Here is a 25,871-nt window from a genome sequence, read left to right as displayed (position 1 = left end):
CACAGCTCCACTGAATTCATAGCTGTTGTGAACAGAAAAGGAAAACATCCAGAAAGGCAATTGTTCCGGATGATCAAATCATTAAGGAAGAAAAATTAATTCCATAATTAGTATTAATGTAGTTGCAATATTAATATCAATGATAGGAGATATCTGACTATTTCTGGAAAAACTGGGATCTCACAATATTTCTATCAGGTAAGAAACTTATCTTGGAAAAAACACTTAGAAATAACAAAAAAATCCCCAAGACTTTAAATTTAAGACAAGATGATAGATGCTTTGTATGTGTGTTAGATGCTGAAACAAAACTAGTAGGAAGTCAAAATTAATCTGGTTCTTTCAGTGTAAAATACTTTGCAGAGTTCCAAAGATAGTGCGTAGAGTTACCAGTAGCATACATCAGTATTCATTAGAAAAAGTTTTGTTTTATTGACAAAGCTTTTTCTTCCACAATGTGTACGAAAGCTTTCAGTTTTTACAAGAAATAGATTTGATTCTAAGAGAAGTTTAAGGAGAACTATTTCTTGATAGAAAAAAACCCCAAACTATCATTACTCTGAAAGAGTAAACCAAATACGTTTAAAAAAAAAAAGTTTTTCTGCTGGGGGATTTAATCATAAATAGTAAAAGTCTAAAAGATTACTTCTTCCTTTACCTAGTAAGATCCAAGATGAAAGGGTGAATGAATACAAAGAATGATATTCAACAGAGAGGTACTGCCTGAAATCTGCCCTTTGGATGCTATAGACTGAAAAGAATATGAAAAAGGAGAGGTTATACCTGTTCGTTCACTGGGGGTTTGTGGCATGGGTATAATACCATTAACTGCCAGAACTAGAGCTCTATAGCATTTTATTAAACAATTTATCAGCACTCACTTCTCATTCTGATTGTCAACATGAGCCAAAGGCTATAAACTTTAAGACTTCTCAGAGCTTTTGGGTGGATCCAAGGTTGGAAAAGAAAAAAAAAAAAAGATCCTGCATATAAAATGAATTGTTGTAACATAAAGGAGCTGACAGAGCTGTGTTTGGAGTTGACCCAGGTTCAAACTTCCGTAGCATCCAAGCACATTCAGAGCTGGTGTTACAGTTTGGCTCCATCTGACTGAAATAAATTCACGCTGGATTCTATCCTGTTCATATTTCTATCAGCATAGGGGAACATCTTGTTTTGTCTGCTTTCCTCTCTGCCAACTGACTTGTAATTTTTGCCCGTCAATGATCAGGGTTGTTGAGTTCCTGTTAGTTTCATCTTCTACCTCTATTTCACAACGGATCCCTCCATCTTTGGTTCATTTTAAGCTTTTCTATGTAAGCACAGTATGAATCACCCCATTTCTCTTTCACAAACATATCAGAATCAGAGTGAAATCCAGTTCTTACTGAAGTAAGAAGTCTTTCCATTGACAGTGAGTGATGAATATTTCCTACAGAAATGAGGGAAAGACCAGTTTCTGAAGGTCCTTGGACCCTTCTGCCAAGCAGACATGATCTTCATATCCCATATTCCGTTCCTACAGTACATAGCATTATGTACTATAACTATAAAGTCTCAAAACCTTGTGTTTTACTTTTATCTCCACTGAAGAAACATTCCACATAATCCTACCAGTTAGGAAATTTTGTGATGTTTCAGTTAAATCCTCATTCTCTTAGTTTCATTTGCTCGCTTCAAATTATTCACCCATTATACTATTGGACTTAATTCTGCTCCCTTCTGGTCCTGCATTCACCAAATGTACATAAGTTAAAATGTATCTTTTCCTTCTTAGTCATCACCTGACCAGCCATGTATTTATTTAACCCATTTCACTTTGTCTCATAAATCATGAATCTAGAGGAACTGCTCCTCATTTCTGAATTCTCCCTGGTTTTGGGAGACTTGTTAGTCACAAAGGCATTCAACACAACACCCTCCGTCTATCAAATTCAAAATGCAGACATCTTGGGAATGCTCATTCTGTCTATTCTAGCCTTCAATAAGGCTACAAGTTGCTATTCATTCAATATTTATGCTTCATCATTATCTTCAATGAGAACTGCTGGTGCGGAACATTTTTCAGAGACATAGGGACATCTTCTCTTATTCAAACCTTTTAAATACACAGGAATGACTGCCACAAAGTGTGTAAGCATTTACAGTAAGCAACATATATATTAGGGTATTATTCACATTCCACAAGACATCTTCTGCATTCCACAAAGATGTCTTTACATTCAGTATTGATCATGATCAGCTATATTTGTGCCCAACTCTGATCTTAGTGTGACTTTGTCTTAGCCAACATAGATGTATACCATCAGTAAAGCCAGAATGAGTCCTAAGTGGGGGAAAACAGATGCCAAACAAGACAAGCATATGCAAGTCTGGATACAGAAGACAAATAAAACAAATACTGAGTGACCATTTACTAATGGCTATACTTTCCTTTTCAAAAGACTGCATGTAGTGTCAAAAACAGCTGGAGGTTTGCAAGATGTAATAGATTAATCTTTCTGTTCTTGCAAAGAAGCAAAAATTGTGTTTTCCAAAGTCCTCATTGGTATTCTGAAAAATGCATTTTATTAAAAAAAGTATAGTAGAAATCATTTGGAAAATTTTAGAAATTATAAAGGGTCAAGGGGAACTTGAATGTTTGACTGAGGAATGCTCTGAAATAACACAATGAAAAACAGTTCTTAAAGTAAAGGTGATATCTTTTTGTCTAGTTTCTACTCTATAAGCTTGTTTTCCCAGCAAAGCTTCCTACTAAACCTCTGAATCATCCTTCTGGCAGATGCACTTTCATCTTTTGTGATTCCCTGACAAAGTTGTAAGCTGTGACCATAAAAAAAACCCCAAACTTTTTATATCAGTCTAGCACTGAAAATCAGAAAAGCAATTTCAATTTTAATTGGAAACAGAAAAACAAATTCCTTTTGCACCCACAGATATTTGACCTAAGGAGCTGCTGAAGTAACCACATGTTTTATTACTGCATTATGTACATTGCTAAAACTTCTCCAGCATGCATTATTTAATTATTACATTAATTATAGTATAAGAATTTGTGTTAGTAATTAATCATGGTATTAAACATGAGCAAAAATGGTTACATAAAACAAAAATTAAATATATGTCTCAAATACAGAATTATCAAACCGTAATTAAAGATCTGTTAGGTCTGTGAATTTTACCTCCAGTAAAAATGATCTGGAACATTTTTCTTTGTAAAAATATATGTGTCAGTTCAGATTCTGTGTGTACTGATGTTTTAGGAGCTGATTTCAGACCAGGATTTGCCTCATAATTTCCAAGGCCAGGAAGGGAAGTAATAATTCTGACTTCCTGCACAATGTAGGACACGCAATAATTCTTGTATTGAACAAATAACTTGTGGTTGAATTACAGTTTATAGTTTAGAAAGGCATCCAATCTTGATTTGAAATGATAGCAAACCTTCTACTGCCTTATTATTTTCTACCACATTTAGTTTCTATAATAGTTTTGTGTAAATGAGATTTCCAGTTGCTGCATCTTCCTACAACTCTGTGTACTACTTTACAGACTAGTTTCACTACACAATAGAGCAGCAGTCATTTTCCTGTATCTTCTCTGACCTTCACAATTTATAGCAACCTCATCCAATGACCCAGAACAAGCATCAACAGTCCACCTCCAGCGCACTGCACAGCTTTCCCCTCTTTGTACAGCCTAGGGGTCACACTTGGACACCCCAGGCCACCCAAAATATCAGAGTAGAAGCCTACATTTACATGTTTATCCAAATACATTTGGGCTTCTTTGGACAGTTTAACATCAGTTATGAAAGAGGTGAAAGCAGTTTTATTGCTACAGTATTAGACCTGCAAGGTCTAACCTGGTCAGTGCAAAATCTTGATGCACTAATACACAAAACCAAGGAAAAAAAAAATTCAGGGACAATTGAGTTTCCTTTCTTTTCCTCCCAAGTAATACCTGCTACCTTGTCTTCCTAAGGAACGGTTTCATCTCTTTTGTCTTCCCAGCATCGAGTGAGCATGCTGGCCAGTTCCAAAAAACATCACCAGAGGAGCATGAGATAAAAATGGCACTAAATTCCTCCGAGCTACCTGAAAATGTCTGACTGGTAAGAGGAGGAAATGGAGATGGAGATGGAGATGGAGATGGAGGTAGAGGTGGAGGTGGAGGTGGAGATGGAGAGAGGAGAAAGAGTCCCACTATATGACAGGCTTTGGAGGCAGAGAGAGAAATCCTGAATTCATTACTACCAGTGTTCACCACAACTATTTGGAGATTTAGAAAATCCAATTTGAATGGAAGTGAACTTAATATCTTAAGGTTTTTCTTTTACTTTAACTTGTCTGAAAGAACCTGGGGTGAGACTGTGCTGAAATTCTGACTGAGTTTGAGAGCTGTTTCATTTGTTCAAGAACTGGGAACAAAAATTATATAAATAGTGTCACTTTACTGACAGAAGAAATTGCCTTGCATACAGCATTTATGAATATGCATCAAAATACATTAATAGAACAAAAACATTTGCATGTTCTGCAAAAAGCCTCCAAGGTAATAATTTACAATGTTTTACAGACTCGCTTCTGACTCACTAAGCAGAAGCAAAAGACATACAACAGCTTTTCTCATGAGCCTGACCTAACTCCTGACAATGTGCAAACCACACATAAAAAATTCATTCAGTGCTTTCGATCAAAGAGGACATGAAGTGATTCACAGTGGCAGGAAAATGTCTGTTATCATGTCCTATTGATTATATTTCCTCTGAAGGGTCTGAGAGTGCAGTGGATTCTCAGTCTCCCTTTGCTCAACCTCAGTAGACTGATTACAAATGCTCATGAGTTTGCATGCTGTTTTGTTTTATTCTCATATATTCTAGCCAGGTATCAATGTATGGTGACTGAAATTGTCTGGTTTTGCCTCATTGGCAAACATATAAAAGCTTAAAACTTCATGCAGATTTGTCAAACATTTTCCTAAACAGCACTTATTACAAATCATTCTGGTCAGAGGTATAAGATTGTGTCAATAAATAACTGCATATGTTAATATCATGACATAGCTTTACATGTTCTTCATTCATAAAAAAGTAAGGAAAAGAAACAGCATTTCAGATACCCTAAGAAATAGTAGAAGACTGGAAATAAGAAAGAAAGGATGCCAGACTTCTCCTAATACCCCCAGTTTTCTGGTTTATATTCTTAAACATTCTTTTTGAAGGTGATAGGGCCAGAAACCAGAGTGAAACCAGCTAAATGGGTGGAAAAGGAAAGAAAGGAAATCTGTACAGCTATTCCATGCAATGCTACATCCTTTGTTAGAAGCCAGAAACTACTGTTTCCGTAGGATGTTAAGGCAGGATGTTTGAAATCCCAGACCAAATGTGATCGTGCTATCTTTTATCAAGGGAAGCAATAACCATGTGTGTCTTTACTGAGAATTGTGTATTTGGTCTAATTAGAAAGCAAATATATCCATAACAGGAGGAACAATCTGGAGATTTCAGGCCACACATTTTTAGGCAATGTGTGTTGTAATGCTTCTCTCTTTTTAAAGAAAACCATGCCAATTTCCTTAAGGTTAATAAATGTAGTTTTAGAGGTTGGGGGGTGTTTAGGTGGCATTGATCTGGAAATTGCAGATCTCATATTGTAGCAGTACTACACCACTGATTTTAATGTGCAATTACAACACTGAGAATACTTGCAAGTTAAGGTCTCACCTCCACAGTAGCTTTGACAATGGGCAACAGAAAGGTACGGAGATCTGCCAGTACAGAAGAGTAATCCCTTTTTTAAGTCTCTCACACATAGCAGCTACTACGAGTATATATACTGCACCATGAGTTATGTATACTGCAATATAAGATCTATATTGTACCATAATACAAAATCAAGATGGACTTCGGGAATGAAGAAATCAAACTGTTTTTAATAATGTACTTAGAACACTAACACACACAGGGGTTTGTGGAAAATTATCAAATCATAGATGATACCTTATAATTTCCAAGACTTTTTTACAGCTATTTCAAGCCTTCTTCATCCAAATATTCCTGTTATTGCAGGTAACATTTGCTCTTTATCCACAATAAGCTGGATGTACGTTACAAATACTGACTGATTTAAGCAGGAAAGATTATTTCACAGGACTTGCTTCCTGTTTCAGGAAAAGATTTACCATAGACTAATAAAATAAAATAAAACAATGATGCAAGTCTGCAAGTCTTTGACATGGTAGCAGGCTGGAAATTAAATCCAGAACAGGGCAATGAAGATTACAGTTTGAAGAAATGTCTGCATCAAGCCACTTCAGGAGCTGCATTTCCTGATTTAGTATTTATGATTACATGAATTTTTTGCTGGGGCCAGTACATATTGGATGGTTATTCACAGCAATAGCATCAGACTTCCACTGTGCTGGGTTGGATTTGGGGAATCCATCTTTGTAGAACTTCTGAATTTCTGTTGGATTTTATGAACTGTCTGAATCTTTATGTCATCTGGATATCTTCTATTGCATATTTATTTCACTTTCCTCACATGGAAGGGGAGGGGAGCGGTGCCTATATGTCTGGAGTAGGAGACTATCAAGATTGACTGACATTTGAATGGTTGAGCCCTAAATGGAGATGCTAAAAGTGGCCAAACAAGAGAGGAAAAGAAAAGGGAAGAAGAAGAGGAGAAGAAGAGGAGAGGCGAGAGCAGAAAACGGAACAACAGAGTTTATTTACCAAAAGAGAAATTTAACAACAGTAAGTCCCCAGAAACGGTGAAAAAAAGTGTAGCCTTTTTTGGGGGGTGGGTGGCGGTGGTGGTGTTGTTAGAAATCTTCTTTTCCTGTGGAAAAAAGGGCTGACATACATGGAGAAAAGGCAAAACTTCATGTTTCACAGGATAAGACGCAAAGATCAAGATTCATGAAGAAGACTACTTGAAATACTGAAAGGGCTATGTCCCAAACTGTAAGCATTGCTTGAAGAGTAAACCTTTTTTCAAACATTGACTTAAAGGAGGTACATACTCTTGTTGAATTGGAAAATGCCCTGGGGAGAAGAGGGGGGAAGGAGTGGAAAGAATTAAAAGATAAATTAGCAAACAGAAAATATAATTTCTACACAGCCCTCCTAAAAGTTAGGAGTCCCCCATTCACACAAGCCATCCTGTCAAGTTTTCTGTACTTGGATGGCAGAGCTACACACAAGTTATGATCCATGAAATTATATCCGTAAAGCCTCTTCCAAGGGAATCCTGTGAGCAACCCCACTCCCCCCAGTACATCATTTGGCTATATGCCCAAAGAAATTCATGCCATTGGAAAGGACTCAGCCAGTCCTGTGTTACCTCCAGGCCCATCCTTGCCTTCCAGAAGGTTGTTACTCTCTAAGCTATAGGCTGGGAATTCAGACCACACTGGGGCTAATGCTCCAGGGTACACTGAACTGACACAACATTTTTACAGAAATAGCAGAACACATGGAGGAAAGAGGTGGGAAAGTTGACCGAAATGCATTAAGCGTCCCAAAGACTTAGGGTTAAGATGAGCAGGAGGCATTTGGTTTCACATGGCTTTTTAAGGGAAAAAAAGAATGAATGGGAAAATTGGCATTTGTCTTTCCAAATCATGTTATTTATAAGATTCCACAGAGAAGGAGCTGATCCTTCATGCCTTCTCTTCAGCTCAGCAGGACAACTGTGTAGGGAGATACTGCAGACACAAACCTCAGTCCACAGCTGGACTACAGTTATTAAATTTATCCATTTCAGAGTGATACAGGCTTTAAAAAGCATTGCAAGTATTTTTAGCGCTTAAAAGCCCTAGACCCTGCTTTGGTTCAGACTTGGATAATTCAGAACTGGCTAAGTGGAACTGTGCCATATTAACAATAACACAAAAATTTGCTTGTTTGGGTTGAGAAGTATTATGATAAATTTCAGCTTAACAGTTAATAACTTTTTTGGAAATACCCAAAAATGTAGACTAAGACTGGAAGTGTTTTCCTTCAGAGTGTTGCTATCACAACGCTATAATACAGGCATACACACAGTGAATATAGGCTTGGTGGGTAAGTAGATCATTCTAACTTTTGTTTTAATGTCATCATATTTCTATAGCTCTTTAGCAGATGTCTATGTACTTTTTTTTCTACCAAGTCTTGGTTTCCATAGCTTCTATTGGATCAAAGCTTTCCTGGCAATGACAAAACCAGCCCTGGTATATCTCCCACCCTCTTCTGAACATCAGTGACTTTTCTTTTAAAGGAAAACTAATTGCAAATGCACATCTATTGCATGAGAAACCTCATGAAAAAATAAGTAATTTAAAACTTGTGTGCTAATATCATCCATATAGTGAAGACAGAGAGAAATTATGAGCCATTAATCCAGGAAGCTGTAGAGGTTAAAGGATAGCTTTAAGGGTTGTGAATTATAGAAAAGCCTGCAAAAACTGTAAATACAACACAAATCTTAATTCAGGAAGAACAAAATGACTATATAAGCAGCCACAATAAAATCACTTTGCTCTCAAGCGAATTAACAACTTTAAAACAAGATGTTAAATAGCATCTGCTATGTAACCTGTTTTTTTAATGTAACCAGATAATGGAATTTTCTCTGAGACTATGTGACTGGAAGCTGTTAAGGATTGGACATCCATTAAAAATCACCAAACTTCAGACATTCAAATACTTCATATATCTGAAAAAAAGCAGCTGCCCTGAGGGGAATTTAAGTCTGAACATAAAGATTTGTGAGATATATACCATATTTCATGCAATAATTGAGCTTTGTACTGACTTTCTATTCCAAAAGCTCATAGTATGCTTTCATTGCCTTAGAGGCAATAATTCCCTACTGCTATCACTAATAGTAGCTGTAGGTCTATTATTCCCTTGTTTACTGAGAAAAAAACCTATCTTCAAAAGCCTGGCATGAAGATTTATCCTATCAGTGGGTTTCCTCTCTGGATGCCCAAACCGTTTCATTACCCATGACACAGCTCAGCTGTGCTCTGAATTTCTGGTGAGCATTGATATTGATGTTGCTCTTTTCAGCACATCAGTGAGCTAGAAAAGCAGCAACGTTGCTGTAGCCTTTGGGGACCTTTGCTGGGACTTCCAGAGGTGATCGTCTGACGAAGAAACGTGCTGAAGCAGCGACTCCAGTATCGTTTCATCTCAATCAGACAGCTGAGCATCTGGCAGAGCGAGGACCACCAGATAGGATGGCAAGAAGGTGAAATAGGGATAAAGCTGCAGGAGAAATTGCGTTAGGGCCCCTGCCTGATACCTTAGCTAGAGTGTCCCCTTCAACACTATCCTTCCTCACCAGGACCAGCAGTGACACTGCTTTGACAGCAGCAGCCTGCCTCCGTTAGGTAGAGAGTGAGGCACACAGTTTCTTGTTCTGTCACTAAAATAAAACTATAAATGCAGCAGGGTTTTTTTTTCAGTTTCAGCTAAAAACTGGAGGCAACTCAGGGAGCACAGAGGCTGCAGGAGCTGAGGCAGCGCTGCTGGGATGCGAGGAGGAAGAAATAAAAGCCACCCCAGTGGAGGAGGCTGGTTGGCACCAGGTGCTATGGTTTGCCACTCGCTCCCCTTCCTCACGTACGTGCACGTTCCCTGCGACTGTACGGGGGAACGAAAAGCAACTTATACTGAACAGCACCTCCTGGGGAAGGACACCACGCAAATCGTGCCAACAAAATTAAAAATTTTTGATGTTTGGTTGCATTTTCCAATCAGAGATGAAAGTAATGAGAAAAGAGGTCCAGGTTTCTAAGGAGCCATGTGGAAAGGGGGTGAAGGAAAACCGAAGGCATGTTCAGAAACATCCATGGCCACAAAGGCTTCCCCTTGCCAGAGGGTGAGCTTGGACACCTCAGCACACAGCAGGAGGCACGGCTTAACGACGTCTTTCCGCGCCAATTAGTAACTGAGGTTATTGGTTTTTCAAAGTGAGTTGGCAGAGCTGCTGAAAGGAAAGGAGCCAACAGTCCCACCTCAGAAAGTCTCACACAGGCAGAGCAGGGGATGTGAAGGGAGGACAGCCTGCTCCCAAAACTCAAACAGGCAGTGCAGCCCACGGACGGCCTTCTTGTCCTAAGCTCAGGGGCTGGGAGAAGGACAGATGCGTTTATGCAGCTAGTCCATTGAGTGTAAAGCTTCTGCAGAAATCATTTAGGAAAAGGAGACCATGCTCAAATAACCCCGGTGAGCATCGGCATTTACCAGGGTGGTGCTACGTGACCAGAACATGCAAGTGACCCATACAACAACTAGCCATGCAACTGCCTGCCAGCTTCAGAGATCTACTGTTACCTCTTAGAATAACAGATGCAGAACAGAAATTGTTTTAAAGTGTAGCTTCATACTCATTTAACTTTGAGGTAACTCGGTCTGTGATCTAGGAACCTAAGGACACAGACTGCAGCCAAAAACTTTGGGTTTTATTCCAAGCTCTGGCTATCTGGGGGGGGGGGGGGGCGGGTATGCAATTCATCTAACTTTTCTGTTAGGGAATTTTTCCACCTCTGAAAGGGAATGATGATACTTTTCAGTCACACTGGGACAGTCTGCTGGGTTCAGTGATGCATGCAGAGGATAAAGAGATTTTCCACTTACCCAGCTGGCAGTGAAAAGGATTGAAAAAAAAGCAAGAGTGATTGATACCTAAATTAAGAGATTCTGCAGTAGAAAATATGAGCGAAGAAGAAGATAGTCTTTTTTAGCAGAGAATGCACTAAGGCAGAAATGCAAGTTATGATTCCCATTTGGTTTTAAACAGAGAAAGAAAATAAAATAGCAAGATATGGGAAAGAAGATAATGGGATAATGAACAATAAGGCTTGGGAAATGTGGGGAAAATGCCTAATTAACTAATTTCAAAACCAAAGCTGTATAACTTAGCTGATTTTAAATCGCTTATAAACCGTACCTGATTGGCTCAGTTTCTATCAGTAATTTCTCAACTTCAGCTAAATGAACATAAACAAGAGATTAAGCACATCCACTCTGAGTGTTTAGAGAAACTGATGGAGACCACCTCTCGTGCCGACAAGGACTAACTCCCCGGTGTGTGCTCAACTGAGGTTAGTCAGGACTGCCTTTTGCGCTACCTCTGAGGAATGTGGGATGATTCATTTGTCAATGTTTATATATTGAGCTGAAAACACAAAGAGCTACACAAGCACTAAATATTTATCACCACAATTTCTGGGCATGCCAGAGTATGAAAATAAAGGCTGGTGAGCAGACCTCAGGAGAACAGTAAAGACAAGCTTGTAAAGTCAAGAGAAGTTTGCTAATTATAATCCACATCTCCTAATAGCAAAAAGCAACAGCGATACAAATCTGGTAGGAGGAGAGGGGTTGATGTCTGTCCATCCCTTCTCTGTCCTTTTTTTCAGATGCTTGCTCAACGGTCATAGCATGCAGGTCTGTGTTCTTTAAACAATATGGAAAGAAAATTAAAGGGTCACTTCTTCACAGTCAACCTCTGCATGTCCACACAGGACAGCCTGTGGCGGGCAGGGAGTCTGTCTTCAAGTGTCAGTGCGGGAATCGGACTCACGCATAAGCAGATACACGGCGTGTATGGGGGAGTGGAGTGATCCACCACAAGCAGAGCTTCTGTTAGCAGAGAGGTGTGCCGGTCCCACGCCAGTCAGACGGGTTAGTGCACGCAAAAGTGGGAAGGCTCTGTTACGAGAGCAGTTGCGCACCCATTTCAAACCAGAATCAGCAGGAAGTTTAGCAGGATACATCATCACTTGTAAAATCTTTGTCATTTCCCTCTGGCCCTCTCATCCCAACATTTCAACACATCCCAAGAAAGAGGCAGAGAGGCACCTTCGGCTGTTCTTACGGTCACACACGGCCGTTTGGGGGCAGGAGACAGCAAGGAAGTGGCAATTCGCCAACATTATGTCATGCGATGGTGACTGATTTTTATGTTTGCAGCTTACGCTCAGTTTCCGGATACAGCATACACGTTGTTGGGAGCGCCAAGGTTCCCCTCTCCCCACTAATGAGAACCACCTGTGGCCAGGGCCAGACCCCGCCAGGCTGCCAGAGAGCTCACCGGTTGCAGGCTCGCTGCTGCAGCAAAACACGGCTCGGAAACTGGTCTTTCCCGCGTGAAGAAACCCGTTGTTTTTAAAAGGTCTTAGCATGTCTCTTGGTTTACATCCCTTTCAAGTCCAGGGGAAGATAGAGGGATGTAAATCACCTGTGGTGCAATGCCCCTAACATGAATAAAGTTGTGCCTGCTTCTGCCAAGGCTAAATTTGGCACTTCGCGCAGGGCGGCAGCTATGGTGAACGCCGACGGCTCCGCCGTGGGTATGGAGAGCCACCACCCTGCAGACTGCCAGGGAGGCTGGGAAGGGCTGCTCTGCAGAGAAATTGCTGCAGTTTACTTACTAGTTCATCTGTTGCTTTCTTCAGAAAGCTTCAAACTTGCTGTAGATCCTGGCACAAACAAGAATTTGCTGGTTTTAAAGAACTGCAGTATGTAGCAAAAAAGAGATGAGTATTAATAACCATGTAAAGACCAGCAAGGGCTACAAATTCTCCCTAGTAAAGCTGGGTAAGTTTGCACCGACTTCCCTGTTGTCACCACTGGACTTCCACCAAAATCTGAGCTAACCATTTTAAATCAATGTTGAGTACAACTCTCCTATAAAGTGAGCGCAGCATGGACATTTATTACATGCCCGCTGATGAGTGAATCTCCAAGGAATCCCTCTGAATAAGCGTTGAAAGAGGTGAATTCATTTTGGATGAATCTCTGAATGCCCATGTGGCAGACACTAAGCTGGAAATCTCACAACAGTGAGTAGTTTTGCAACGTTTCCAAGGCTTTCCTGCTACAACTGACTGGGAACTCCACCACTGGTTCTCCAATCGCATTTGGATATTCCAGACAGTGCTATCAGAATGGTTAAAAGTGCAAAACTCAAACCAGTCAAAAATTATATTAATCTTTTTGAGTCTTGTAAAAAGTTCAATTTGTAATGAAATTCTGAGCAGGGTTCACTAAATAGGACTCTTTCTTGGTCGGTCATCTTGAGCAATTTCTGATACAAACCACACCAGCTCGTTCCAGTGAAGTAAGACACTAAAGGGGAACTAAAGAATATGCAAGGTTTGTTAAGAACCAGTAGACCTTCCTCTTAGGAAGGAGAAAGAAACGTAATGGAGAAGGTTAGAAGATTTAGTATGAATTTTCCAGTATTCCTTGGTTCACCTATATTTTCAACTCTTCTGCCATGCTGTCATGAATTCTGGTAACTGTCTGTTCACCAGTCACAGCTATAGGTGTGAATCTTTTTGGATACCAGACATACATTTTTAGGTAGTTAATAAAAAATGAAGACTGCACGGACTCTGATAGTTCAGCTGATAGCAAATGGACTGCTTACTGTGCAGTACAGAAACATTTCCTAGCATAATATTGAGAAACTTACTTTGTATGGTGCACAAAATCCTGGGACAAAACATCTTTTGCAGAATCATGCAATTCAGAAGAGCACTTAGAAAGACAGAATCATAGAACAGCCCAGGTTGGAAGGGTCCTCAAAGATCATCTCGTCCAACCTTTTATGGAAAGGGAGCCCAGATGAGCCCACTTGCCCCGGGCTACCTCGTAGTTAGAAAGAGATTACAATAATAGCAAGGGTGATTACTGTCTTTTGCCAATGGGAGTCTGAACTTGCATTTCTAAGCTGCTAACAGAATAATTCACTTCCTTTGCAAAATAATTTTAAAAATGATAATGAAGCTGAAGTTCTAAGAAAGCATACAGGCTAAAGCCTTTTAAGTAGAATTAATAGTCTCCTAAGATGTGGTACCTTATACAGCTCATATGAAACTCAGCTGCAAAACTTCTGTAAGAATACGGTCAATTAGCTAACTTTCTTTCTCTGCAAGAGAGAAATCCTGGTGCTCAAACCTAATCTGGTCATTGTGACAAACATGGTGGCTAGTCCGGCATGGTTTGGAGCATGCTCTGCGACTACAAAGTGTGCTTTTGCTGATAGAGGATGATGGAAAAAGAAGAAGGGCAGTGCAGTGCCTTTACATGGCATGTAGCCAGGGTTCTCTGCCCTGGCAGCGGGTGCTGCAGTACCATGGAGGTAAGCGGCTAAAAAACTCAGGCAGAAGGCATGAAAGCTGTTGCAGCCAAAGGGCAGCTCAGTATAGGATACATAAATGAACTTCAAATACTCCATCTTGTCAAACACTGGCTTATGACCAGTTTAGAAGGCAACTCCAAAAACCTCAGAAATTCATGCGGGGGTAAGAATATTCTGCCTCTCAGAGGTGAGCCACCGTTGAGACAGGTGCCAGAGGTGGTCTGCAGCAAGGACTAACAGTGGCTACAGCTCATGTGAAACATGTTGCCCGGCTCTTGGCGCCAGTGGAGCTACAGAAGCAGCAGCAGATCAGTGCCTTGCCCTGGAGAGAGGCAAGACACTGCCAACAAGGTAATTGATCAGCTACATCTTGCTATTTTGGCAGTATCTGCTCTCCTGCTGAGATTTTATTAGCACACTTAGCCTCTAATTTAGAAAAAAAAAATTATAGCCGGATGTCCCACCCTGATCTGACAACTCCAGGAATATTTTTTAGACTGTGCTGAAGCATTTATTCATTTATTACTCTAGATAAACAGAACATTTGGGCTACAAATTCTGAATCAAAGCTTTCAGGGAAGTTCAAATGGAGGATTTTGGCCTGGACTCATCTCAGATAGATCTGAAAACAAACTGGATATTCTGTATCTACCATCTGCAGCAAATATCAATATAACACTCCCTCCAAAAAGAAGAGTCATTTAAGCAAGCTTATTACTAATCACTGTAAAACCTATTTTAAAAGTCCTGCTTAAAGAGATTTATAGGCATCTTTCAGATGAAAATTTCCTGTTGAAAAGACAGCCTTAGGTAAGACTTCCCCACTCAGACTGCAACAAAGCAATCAGTTGTGGAATTCCAAATTCCCATTCGCTTAAAGATGTGAAATAACATACCACTGTGAAGTGGATGATGCTCCCTGGACTCCTAGGTTTGCCTCACTTTATAAAGGTGATGCCTTCCCATAGATGAAACTATTTGTATTTAAACTATTTTGAACATTACTTGCCTGAAAACTACAAGCAATACAAAACAGCCCTAAAACTCTAGGAAAGCACACAGGTTTTCATTTACATCAGATTACTGGATCTTTAAATGAATACGCTTATAAGCACAGTTTTGGACAGGAATAACTTTACTGACTCAGGATAAACTTCATACCGCTGCACTGATCCTATTTCTTCATGTTGGCAAGGCCTTATCATTGCCCCAGTTACAGCCTTTTGCCAAAATAAACAACATCAGGAAGAAAGGAGGCAGCAATCAAAAATGGCAAACATATTATTGCATATTTTTTCAGGCTGTGGCACTGTGTACATAATTTCTAAAATCATTTTAGCTCATTGACTTGTTTTTGTTAACTCAGGTGAAAAGAATTTTATGGCAGCAATACGGTATTTTCTGAATTTGGCTTTAAGTGGATACTTCTTGCTATTGTTTTCCCATCTCTGTAAATCACCAATTTTGCAATACGGCAGCAAGTCAACACAGAAGATACCTATTTTAAATGAAGTTATAAATGAGTGTGGACATTTTGTTTGACAGAGATCAGTTGGTAATTAACCAGTGTTAATTTATGCAACTAGGTAATTCCTAACTGAAGGGTAGATTCAGCCTTATTTATGCTGGTCTTCCCGTGCCATTTAGGACCACACTTTCCAAGGCAGTTACAGCACTGCCTTGAACGACTGCTACTCACTTCTCCAACTGTGGCCTGGTCTAGAGAAGAAAAGCTGTTAGTGGCAGAGGAACCTTCATGCAAGCTCTGCCGCTAGCGTGCCTACCCCAACACATCAGCTATACTTCAGACTTTTCAGTACCCTATACATTTTTCAATCTGCAGATCCTAGTGCGCACCGGATGGCATTTAGGTGGGTGTTTGTGTTTATGCCACTTCGACCTGCACATTGCAGAACCAGAAAGCCACAACAGGAGATCTGAAACTTTGTAGGAGATCGGTGCCTTCATGTTTGCTAATAGCACTATGGCAAATACACAGGGCTATGTTATCACAGTATCCTGTTTTGGGGGGAAGTATTTTGCTTGCAGAATGCCATAAGGTTTCAGGGCAAATATGTAAATTCACCAGATTTCAGACTATCCCTGTCAAGAAAACTACTTTCTTCTGGTGACACTCTTCAGTCACTTCTTACAATCATAAGTGCTGAATTTTGAGTTGAAGGTTCTTAAAAGAAAGGAGCAGCACAAGGATGATGCTAATCTTAGCTGAAAGAGACTGTTAACTTGAGAACTTTTCAGCTGGTTTGGGTATAGTCTAACTTCATTTAGTCTGAAATCAATCGATAGAGTGGCAACCTGAATGCATTACTATTCAGAGACAACACATTTTTTATTGATCAGAAACAACTTGTACATTTCTTGTCAACTGGAGAACTCAAACTCAGAAATAACCATGTTAGCAGCTTTTTAAAATGCCACCCTTAGGCTCTGCAGAGAGAAATAATATCCACCAGCAGCCCAACAGGAGTGGTTTTCACATCTGCCCTTGCGTCTGAGGAGAGCTTAACCTGGGGATCGAGCCCTCAAAACTTTACAGAGTGTCCTGGTTTCGGCTGGGATAATTTTCCTTCCAGAAATAAAAGCCCTTCTTCCTTATGTTTCAGCTCCCCTTCATATATGGATAAAGGTCTGTTTGTAATGGCACTAAAGCTAACACATGCAAATACATGTACCTGCTCTATTTTTTTTTACCAGTGAGTTTATTGCAACTAAGTAAGGAGAGTTCATACAACTGCGTAAGTATGAGAACGATCTGCTGTCCTCCTCTTGTAAAAAGACATTAAACAGCATATTCTGGGTGACAGTAGCAGAGAAGAATTTGGGGAATCAGATTCTTTTCTCAGTATATAATTTACCCATGCAAGCCACCCACTAGTATTAATGGGAACTGTGCATATTTAGCTCTGCTTCAAGCCAAGATGGTACATAAAATAGCAAGGTATCAAATTTCTTCTAGGATGAAAAATGCTAAAATATTTTTTCTGTGCCATTCCAGTACATGTGTCTCTCATTTTCCTCCTCTACCCACTGCTTATACACCAGTCCTGCTCCAATCATTAAAAATCATATTAGTGGCTTTTCCTCACACTCAGATTTGCACTTCCAAGCACCGATAACACCTGTCTTGATGCTCTTCAAACACATCTCCCTGAAAGTAGATCAAAGTAAATCCACAGCAGAAAGAACTGTGATTAAAGAAACAAGGAAGATATATTTACTGCACCTTCTGTTGAGTTGTCATCGGTGTTTTGTATATTCAAACATAATTTCCTATGTAATTTAGGACATCAGTCCCTCACATGATATCATGTGTAAAAAGCGGAGTACCCAACAGTACCAGTTCAAGAGAAAGTCTGCAAGAAGATAACATCATTTTCTGCTTACAAAAAGGTCAGTACATACTCCAAAGTCCACCACTGGGACCTTTTTTAATCCAAACTCTGAAGGTGCTTTTTCTTTCTCCAATGAGGCAGAGGTAACTTACTTGCAATCAGATTTTTTCCATTTCAAAAATTAGTGACTAAGTTAGAGTGGCATATTTGTACTGAATGAAATTTTATCATAAAATGCAGAATTACACTATTTACCAAAAAATAACTTTATGCAGGAAATAAGTTTCAGACTAAATTAATTGAAAATTAAAGTAAATTAAAATTAAAATTAAAGAAAATAAATAATAAAAATATTAAAAAGAAAAAAGGGACTTTTACAAATGATGCATATGAAGAGAGTTTCACATATTCTAGCAAAATGTTATGAAACAGATACTTCCCCTCCTTGAGAAAATGTTATTGCTGTCTGGTGGTAAAACATTGTGAGATTATATCCTCATAGCCAAACAGATGAGAATTTTGAAGCCATGTTTTCTTTCTTTTCTTAATACACGGAGAAAGTAATACAAAGGTTTTAGGGAAGTTGCGAGCACTTTAGCTTAGTACTAGACATCATCCATCCTCCTACCTTGACCTCTAGGTGGCACAAAAGAACCTAAACTAAGCAGATCTTTGCCGATTTTTCAGGTAATGTTATGCCCTCCCAAGGAGCCTCCTCAAGTTAGCGATTCCAACATCACAAAACACTCATCTATTAACCTGTACTAAATAAAATGTCAAAAAAAGTATTAAAGTACCAGCTACTGCAGCTAGGCAGCTCATTTTTTACTGCTTTTAATGGTGCATTGAGATATAAATCATTAATTGATTCTCCCCAGTACACCTAATATCTTTTCACCTTCAACTTATAATACTTAAAAGGAACAGTAGGCTTACTAGAAATAAAGTTGGGGTTTACATTTAGTTTAATGTAAGGATTACTACAACACTAAAAATACATACCATAAAAACAATTTGCAATCATAATCCAGCAGAAAAAAAAAGTAGTAATGAGTAAAATACATCCATTAGTTCATCTTATTTGAGACTACAGTACAAAAGCATGTAAAAAAATTAACGGGTCTGTGAAATCACATCCAATCAATACTGACTGCAGCAGTAACTAGAAATGCTGCTTTGTGACTTAAGTGATACAGCTGTCGGTATGAACATAAGACCAGCATGTTCTGCGTGACCACAGAGAATTTTTGTATTAACATAGTATTATGCACAGCAGGTGAAGTACCACAGCGGCCCTCAGTCTCTGCACACAAGGATGGCACCACACATGCATTTTTGCTCCAGCTAAGACACTATGACTTTAGACCTCAGAACATTTCTTTTCCTCTACCAAAAATATGCATGTGTACGCTGCCTTTGCCTCAATGCGCCACTGATTTCCTTTATCTCCCGTCTCAGCCAAATCATTCTCACTCACGTCTGAGGATCACTGAGCAAAACAAAAATCTCCTTCCCCTCCTAACCTGCCCTAGCTCTCTGTACCCAATTGCCCAGACAGGGCTTCTCTCTATCATCCAAAACCATTCAGTCTGAAATGCTTTGACTCTTCCAAGACCGAAAAAAAAGCTATGCATAAAATTTGTCAAAGCATTATGTGGAAGACCGTTTGCATCAACATGTGATAACAAATCATTGCATCATATGCCCACATGGGAAAGGAAAGGAATTTCTCTCACCTGGCATAGAAATCTTTTGGTGGAACAACCTCCTGGAAGAACTGTAGCTGGTACAGATAAAGTCCAATCAAGTGCCCCGCACTGAATATAGCCATTAATACACACAGACAGCTGAATATCAGCGGATCAAATGCTTGGCAACAGGACCACCATGTGCACAGGCCCAAAAATACAAAGAAATACACAGCTGAGGTTAAAGATGGAACCATCATACCTGTGAAAATAAAAAAATGGAGGGTTGGAAAGGTGTGGGAATATCAGCATTTCTTAAACCTTACGTCTGACAAGAAGTATATTAAAAAATTTAATCCTATTAGTGTTTATGCTAGTTATTATAATTAGCTCTTGACTGCTATTAGATTTGAGACTAGAAGAAAAGGATCCTCTTTGGGTTTTTTGTTCAATTGACTTGTGCCATACCTTAGCACTTAGTACACAACCACTCTCTAGACCTTCTTCCAAGATGAAATCTTCTCTTTGTCAAGATGTTTCACAAAGCATGGAGAAAAACAGAAACGTGGCTGCAAGGCCAGCCAACAGAGACACTGTGCCTGAGAGCGCTGATGTATTAGATTTTAAAATGAATTTTAAGTACAAGATGCTAAAATGGCATGATGGATGAACAGCGAAAAGCCTTCTCATATAAATCTTGAGATATACTGCATTATTAAAAATGAAAAAAAACCATGATGCATATACTGAAAATAAAAGGTATCTAGAGGATATTCAGCTGATTTTTCTGAATTTTTAACTCATAGACACTTGTAATTTGCATATGAAAAAGGCTCTGCTGTCTTACATATGTATATTGGGTTTGCTCTTGCACATCTATCAGAGTATTTCACTTGTGGTGAAGGAGACCTGGTGCTCTGTGGATAGCCTACAAAAATAAGTGAGGAAGCAGGAAAGACATACATGTCTAACAGTGGAAACCAGGAGAAAATGACATAAGAGAGCTCACATCCAGCATAGCAGTCCAGTGGAATCTCTAAAGTAACAGCACTGAAGCTAATAGGGATGCCTGCCTCAATTTATTTTAAAGTTTTTCACTAGTGCATGTCTAAGAACCACCTTCCTTCAGGACAGATCTGCAGGCTCCTGGTGGCCTGTGGCTCCGGTATGCCCACTGGCCCTGCAGCTGGGCTGGCCGCTCCAGCAGGAGGACTTGTGCCTTGCAAGTGCCAGCTTGCCATGTTTTTTGGGGGCAGCACTCTGGGGGTCAGTCCCCGGTTGGACTGAGTCCAGGCATTGCCCAGACAGACTTGGGACATGTCCGAATGGTGGCCCTGTGCATTTCGACCCATAACCTTTGCAGAGCAGAGTCCTTGCAAGGGGGAAAGAGAGAGGGAAGGTCTCGGGAGATAGGGGGTTTCATGCTGGATTTTATTGGCAGAAATTGTCAAAAGCTGGGGTGGTCACAACCATGGGCAAAATACATGTACTGTAAGGACTCTTGTCCACAGTCATTTTGCCTGAGCTTCATCATCACATCCTTTCACATCGTACTTAAGACCACGTCGTCAGACCAGGGTGCTTTGTCTCTGCTCCAGCGTATAACCTGCTGGTGTTTCCGTACACTCACAGATTTAAAAGCATGACAGGACCACAGGGATCATCTATTCCGACTGCCTTCATGATGGAGGATGTAAAAGTTCACCCAGCAATTTCTGCCTCAAGGCTGTAACTATTTCCTTTCTCCTTTCAAAGAGATCCATCATGCCAATTTGCCTTCCTTTGCCTTAATTTAAACACTTTAGGAGAAGGAGAATACACTATATCCATTAAAAAGTTGTTTATTATGGCCAATTACGCTGGCTGTGAAAAATTCAAAATTTATTTCTGGTCTGAAATTGCCTAGGTTTACCACTTAACTATTGGCTCGTATTACAACTTCTACTAGATGAGATGTCTGTTAAAAAAATGTAGGGACTTTGTACCTTTGTCAGTACTTTAAGGCTGCAGTCAAATCATCGTCTTTTTTTTATTCTTGGCATGGTAAGTAAGCAAGTATTTAACTAATCAAGCTCACGGTTCCTCTCTGGAATACAGGCTTCCCAGACCTCAGATCCTTTTTGTAACTCTCCTCCGAACACCTCCTGGCTCTCGGCGTGTGTTGGGATCCTGCAGACAAGCTGCCCAACGCCACTCAGAAGAAATTGCCGCTGCCACTGCTGCACGATCCTTCTGCTTCATCCCCCCTGGGTGATGTTCACCCATGCAACTTCAGAATGGCACTGAAACCATGCTTATTTGCCTATACTTATCACGCTTTTTGGTTTTTTACGGTATCTCTCTTCCCTGATGTCAGGGACCATGGTGATCCACATAACCTATTTTTTTTCCCTTTTTAGACTTATTACTTTGCATTTGGCTACATCTAAGGCTGTCGGATAATCTTACCTTACTGAAAGAGCCTGCCTTACTAAAAGTGCCACACCTGACCAGTCCTCATCATTCAATACCAAGCACCTTTTGTACTATAGTTTTATACTTCATATACTAGTATAGTTATATGTTAAGTATACACTTATGCTTTATATGTAAGGACTCCATTCAAACACATGAGTAGGCAGATAAATGCTAATTTACAATTGCATGATCCAATTTAAAATTCATTCATTACAACCTACAGTGATTTTGTATACTTGCATTCTGACTATAGCTGATTATGTGGTACTAAATCAAATGTCTTATAAAAGGTTGGTCATATCATATCAAAACAGCTACTGTTACCAACCAATATAAAAGTCACATCAAAAACCAACATGAAGTCTGTTTATCACTCTTTTTACACACTGGATAGTCAACCTATTAAGCTTTTCCTTTTCTTTTTCCTTTTTTAAAGGCTATGTGAATACAGTTCCTTTTTACACTTGGAAGTGACGGAACCAAATCTATGAATTCACATTATAGTCACTTATAATATGCAACCATTCACCATTTCGTTATAACAGTAGCTGTAAAAGTCATATATGGAATGATAGGGCCACACAGTATTAGTACAAAAAAATTAAGCGACTCGGCATATTCCAATGCCTGCCAAAAAGTTAATTTAAATAAAATCAGCAGCAATTTCTTTTCCCTTAAAAATTTCAATTGTTATTCCCGCAGGTGCCAAAGCGCTGAAAACTCATTTGTTAAATGCATAATCTAATGGGCTCTGGAGGAAATTTTTCAAATGCACCAACCTGCTGAACCAAGTAAAATTGTAACAACAACTTTTCCAGTGGTGATTATCATGTTGCCAATGAACTCCCTCAGTTTGGATGCTAGGGAGGCGATTCTACGCAGCAGTTTTAATTTCATGGTTTCCTCAAATTCTGCTTCACCACAGTCTTCATCATCCAGGTCTTCTTCATACATCAAAGCATCATCAGGCTCTAACTTTTCTCTTACAGCCTAAAGGAGGAGGGGGGAAAGAAAAAGAGAACGCCAAAGAGAGAGACAGAGACACAAAGGAATTTGAAATTAAAAACCACGCATATATTATTTAACAATGAAGTCTTCTTATAATCTTTGACTATGTGCAAGTAACAAGAGAGTTACGGAAGATGTACTAAAGCTAGAGTTGTACACTGATGGCTCCCACTTCAGATCTGTCTCAAGAAAAAAGGATGTTAATGGTTGTCTCTGAGAAACACTGCAGTCCTTCTACATGTGCACAACAGGCTGCTTGTTCATTTTTATATAAAATTTGGTTTGGTTTGCTCAGCATTCTTTCCATCTTGCTATCTATTATCGGTTAAACTCCTCTTTGGCTCAATGGCTTCAGGTATAAGCTCCAGCCACTAAGGACAAGTGCCTTCCTGGTTGATGTTCCTCAACGAACCTCACTTTTCAAACCCTTCCCCATGAAACCTTTCTCAGACTTTAAAAGCAAAACCTAGAATGGGGCGAGTATGAGTGAACTGAGACAGGGCAACAAGGGCTGAAATAAATGGACAGATAGCTCACTGGTTACTAAAGGGCAGTTTGGGAGAGAAAAAATACACTAAGCAGAGGCTCAGGGAGAGAATGAGAAATGGTGAGATCGGCTGATGGTGAAAGAAAAGGAGAAAAAGCGAGCAAGAAAGAAATAGCGAAAGCTTGAGTGATCTGCAACAATTTAGCAGGGGAAATGAGACCAGGGGCTTAGAACTACACAATGGAAAAACGAAAAGAAGGAAACGTGTAAAGGCCCCTCATACTTGAGCAGTTTGTTAGGATTTGGCAGTGGCCTTCACCATCAAGTCTCCATCGTATCTTGGAGACCAGAAGACATACACAGCTATTGAGTGATGAAGACTAAATCATCAGCCCACGGTGAGAATCTGCAGGATTAGCAGGAGGCCCACCCAGAGATACAATTTATGGAAAAATTAGTCATTCACAGACATGTAGGGGCATATTTAAAAAAATAAAATAGTTTTTAGCCAGGTTCTCACTTGGTGTAATAAGGCATAGCTTCTTTGGCACTAATCTGAACTTGTGTATTAGCTAACGTTCTGGCCAAGCAGTATCTCTGTGTGTGAAAGTGAGAAAGAGAGACTATTGGTATTTTTCATCAGAATAGCAGTTTTATATTTATTGGCGACCTTTGGCAGCAAAAAAATTCCGCACTGACAGATAGGATTGCAGTAGGAACAGCTGAACTCTCAGCCTACTTAACCAAATTCTTCAGTACCATTTCGTTATGTGGATTCCCAATGGGAACAAAATTCCCTGTGGGCTCCTTCATTTCACCTCTAAGCTTGGTGCCAACTTTCTCCTCTTACTTTGGAGCATTAACAACGTTGTGAATGCCCAGAAAAAGCCTGCTTATTCTCAAGGGTATATACTTTACAGACAATGAAATATGTATTAAATACAGTAGGGCTGATCTGGGAAATCGACCTTTGTCTTGGACATATGTGGGTATTTCACTAGCTATACCCATTATAAATGGAGTATACTAGCATTTCAATTGCTTTGCTATTGTCACAGATCTCTCAACATACACATTATTAGATCCTGATGCAAAATAATGGAGAGGAGATGGCAGCCCAAACATGAAGTCTTCACATTTCAGGCCACGCAGCACAAAGAGGCATTCTGTCTCTTCATCACTGCTGCTCATATCTGAGCTCCTACCTAAACAGGAGCTACTTAAATATTCAGAAACGGTGCTGACAGTAGGATGAACGATACATTATGCTCTAACTTCTGCCACAGCTGTTTCAGTGAGAAAGCCATACAAAGGGCAAAAGCTACGATCAATTCTGCTTGTGCTGTAATTACTAGATGAACCTGCTCCTCATCTAGTCCTTTTGGGCCCAATCCTACTCCTCCTGGACTGGCTCTAGTGCTCTGTGCCTTGAGCTGAATACGACCAGTGAACAGTGAAACCTTCAATAGTGGTCACGTCCCAAACAAAAGAGAATGAGTGAGACTGCTGCACAGTTAAAGGTTATGAAATGGCATGCCTACTATACACGGGTCTGTGTGAAGGAGACTTGTTTCTTCAGCTAGTGCTTTCAATTTGCTGAAGACAATATGCATTAAAATGTGGAATTACTTACAAAAAATGTATGGGAATAATTTTAAAATAAAGAACTTATTCCATGGGAAACTGTCAGGACTCACATCTCCATGAATACCACGAATCTATATTGAACATGAAGACAGGATTCATACATTTATTACAGCTTAAGCTGAATGGGATTTCTGTCTAAACTGCTGAGATAGCACTTAATTATACATATGCAGGAACAGGAAATAAAAGTCTGAAGAGTCACAAAAGCAAATAATAAAATGTTATCCATGCAGAAGCTGAAAATGTTCTTGAGGGAAAAATGAACAAAACGAAAATATTTTAAAATGAAAATACTTTAAAGTATAAATTGGAGGAAAACACACAATACCTTCAAACAACAAAATAAACAAGAGGACAAAGAAGTAAGGAAACGACATAAAAACAGCCCAATGAAAGGTGGGACTTCATATCCTTTTCTGTCTCTTCCCCCTACCTGCCTCCCTCACCTCAGGTGCCAAATGCCCAATTTCACACCTTGATCTCCTCAAAACGGGTCTTTGAATTTTCCTACCATGATAACTAGGGCCATAATTTTTTAACTTGACCAGACTAATCACTCTTGTGATCTGAAGGACCTTTAGGCTACATTTTGTCTTAGGAGTTCAGTATTAATAATCTAGTATTGACACATATGACACAGCACGCCCAGGGAGAAGCAGTGGGAAAGAGGATTTATTTCACTGGACCAGGATACAGTTGAGAAGGAGATGATGGTCCAAAATTTCCATGGACTGAGGCTTACACACTTTAAGCTTAGCTAAAAGCTTGCAAGTTTATGAGTTGCCAAAGAAGTCAACTTTCCTTGTATTTCCACTTTTATTGAGATATGAAAATATGAATTCCAAGTCCTACAAAAAAGTTAGGACCTCACGAATGCTCACAGGAAATACAGAACTTCTGGTGTTACTGAGGTCATCATCTATTGGAAAGAAAACTTCAGCATTCTGAACCTCAGCAAATACCAAACTGATTTCCCAAGTTTTCCTTCTAAAACTACAAATCTCTGTTTGGAGTTGGGGTTCTTCAACCGCTCTCCTCAGCAAGCTAGCAAATGGGAAAACCTGATCATCAACAACAACCATAATCT

At 39.7% G+C, this 25,871-nt stretch overlaps 1 protein-coding gene across 1 annotated transcript in view; it reads right to left on the bottom strand.

Annotated features, from left to right (window-relative positions):
• The window catches only part of PIEZO2 (piezo type mechanosensitive ion channel component 2), a 321,451-nt gene that overhangs the window by 108,137 nt on the left and 187,443 nt on the right, over positions 1–25,871 (bottom strand). The window contains exons 6-7 of the mRNA XM_075494355.1: positions 22,422–22,632; positions 19,234–19,447 (exon numbers count right to left, since the gene is read on the bottom strand). Coding sequence (XP_075350470.1) covers positions 19,234–19,447; positions 22,422–22,632 — 425 coding nt within the window. The remainder of the gene's footprint in view (positions 1–19,233; positions 19,448–22,421; positions 22,633–25,871) is intronic.

This window comes from Mycteria americana, chromosome 2 (genome assembly GCF_035582795.1).
Source record: "Mycteria americana isolate JAX WOST 10 ecotype Jacksonville Zoo and Gardens chromosome 2, USCA_MyAme_1.0, whole genome shotgun sequence".
In the NCBI taxonomy this organism is placed as follows: Eukaryota; Metazoa; Chordata; class Aves; order Ciconiiformes; family Ciconiidae; genus Mycteria; species Mycteria americana.
This window is presented reverse-complemented; position numbering and strand designations above follow the sequence as displayed.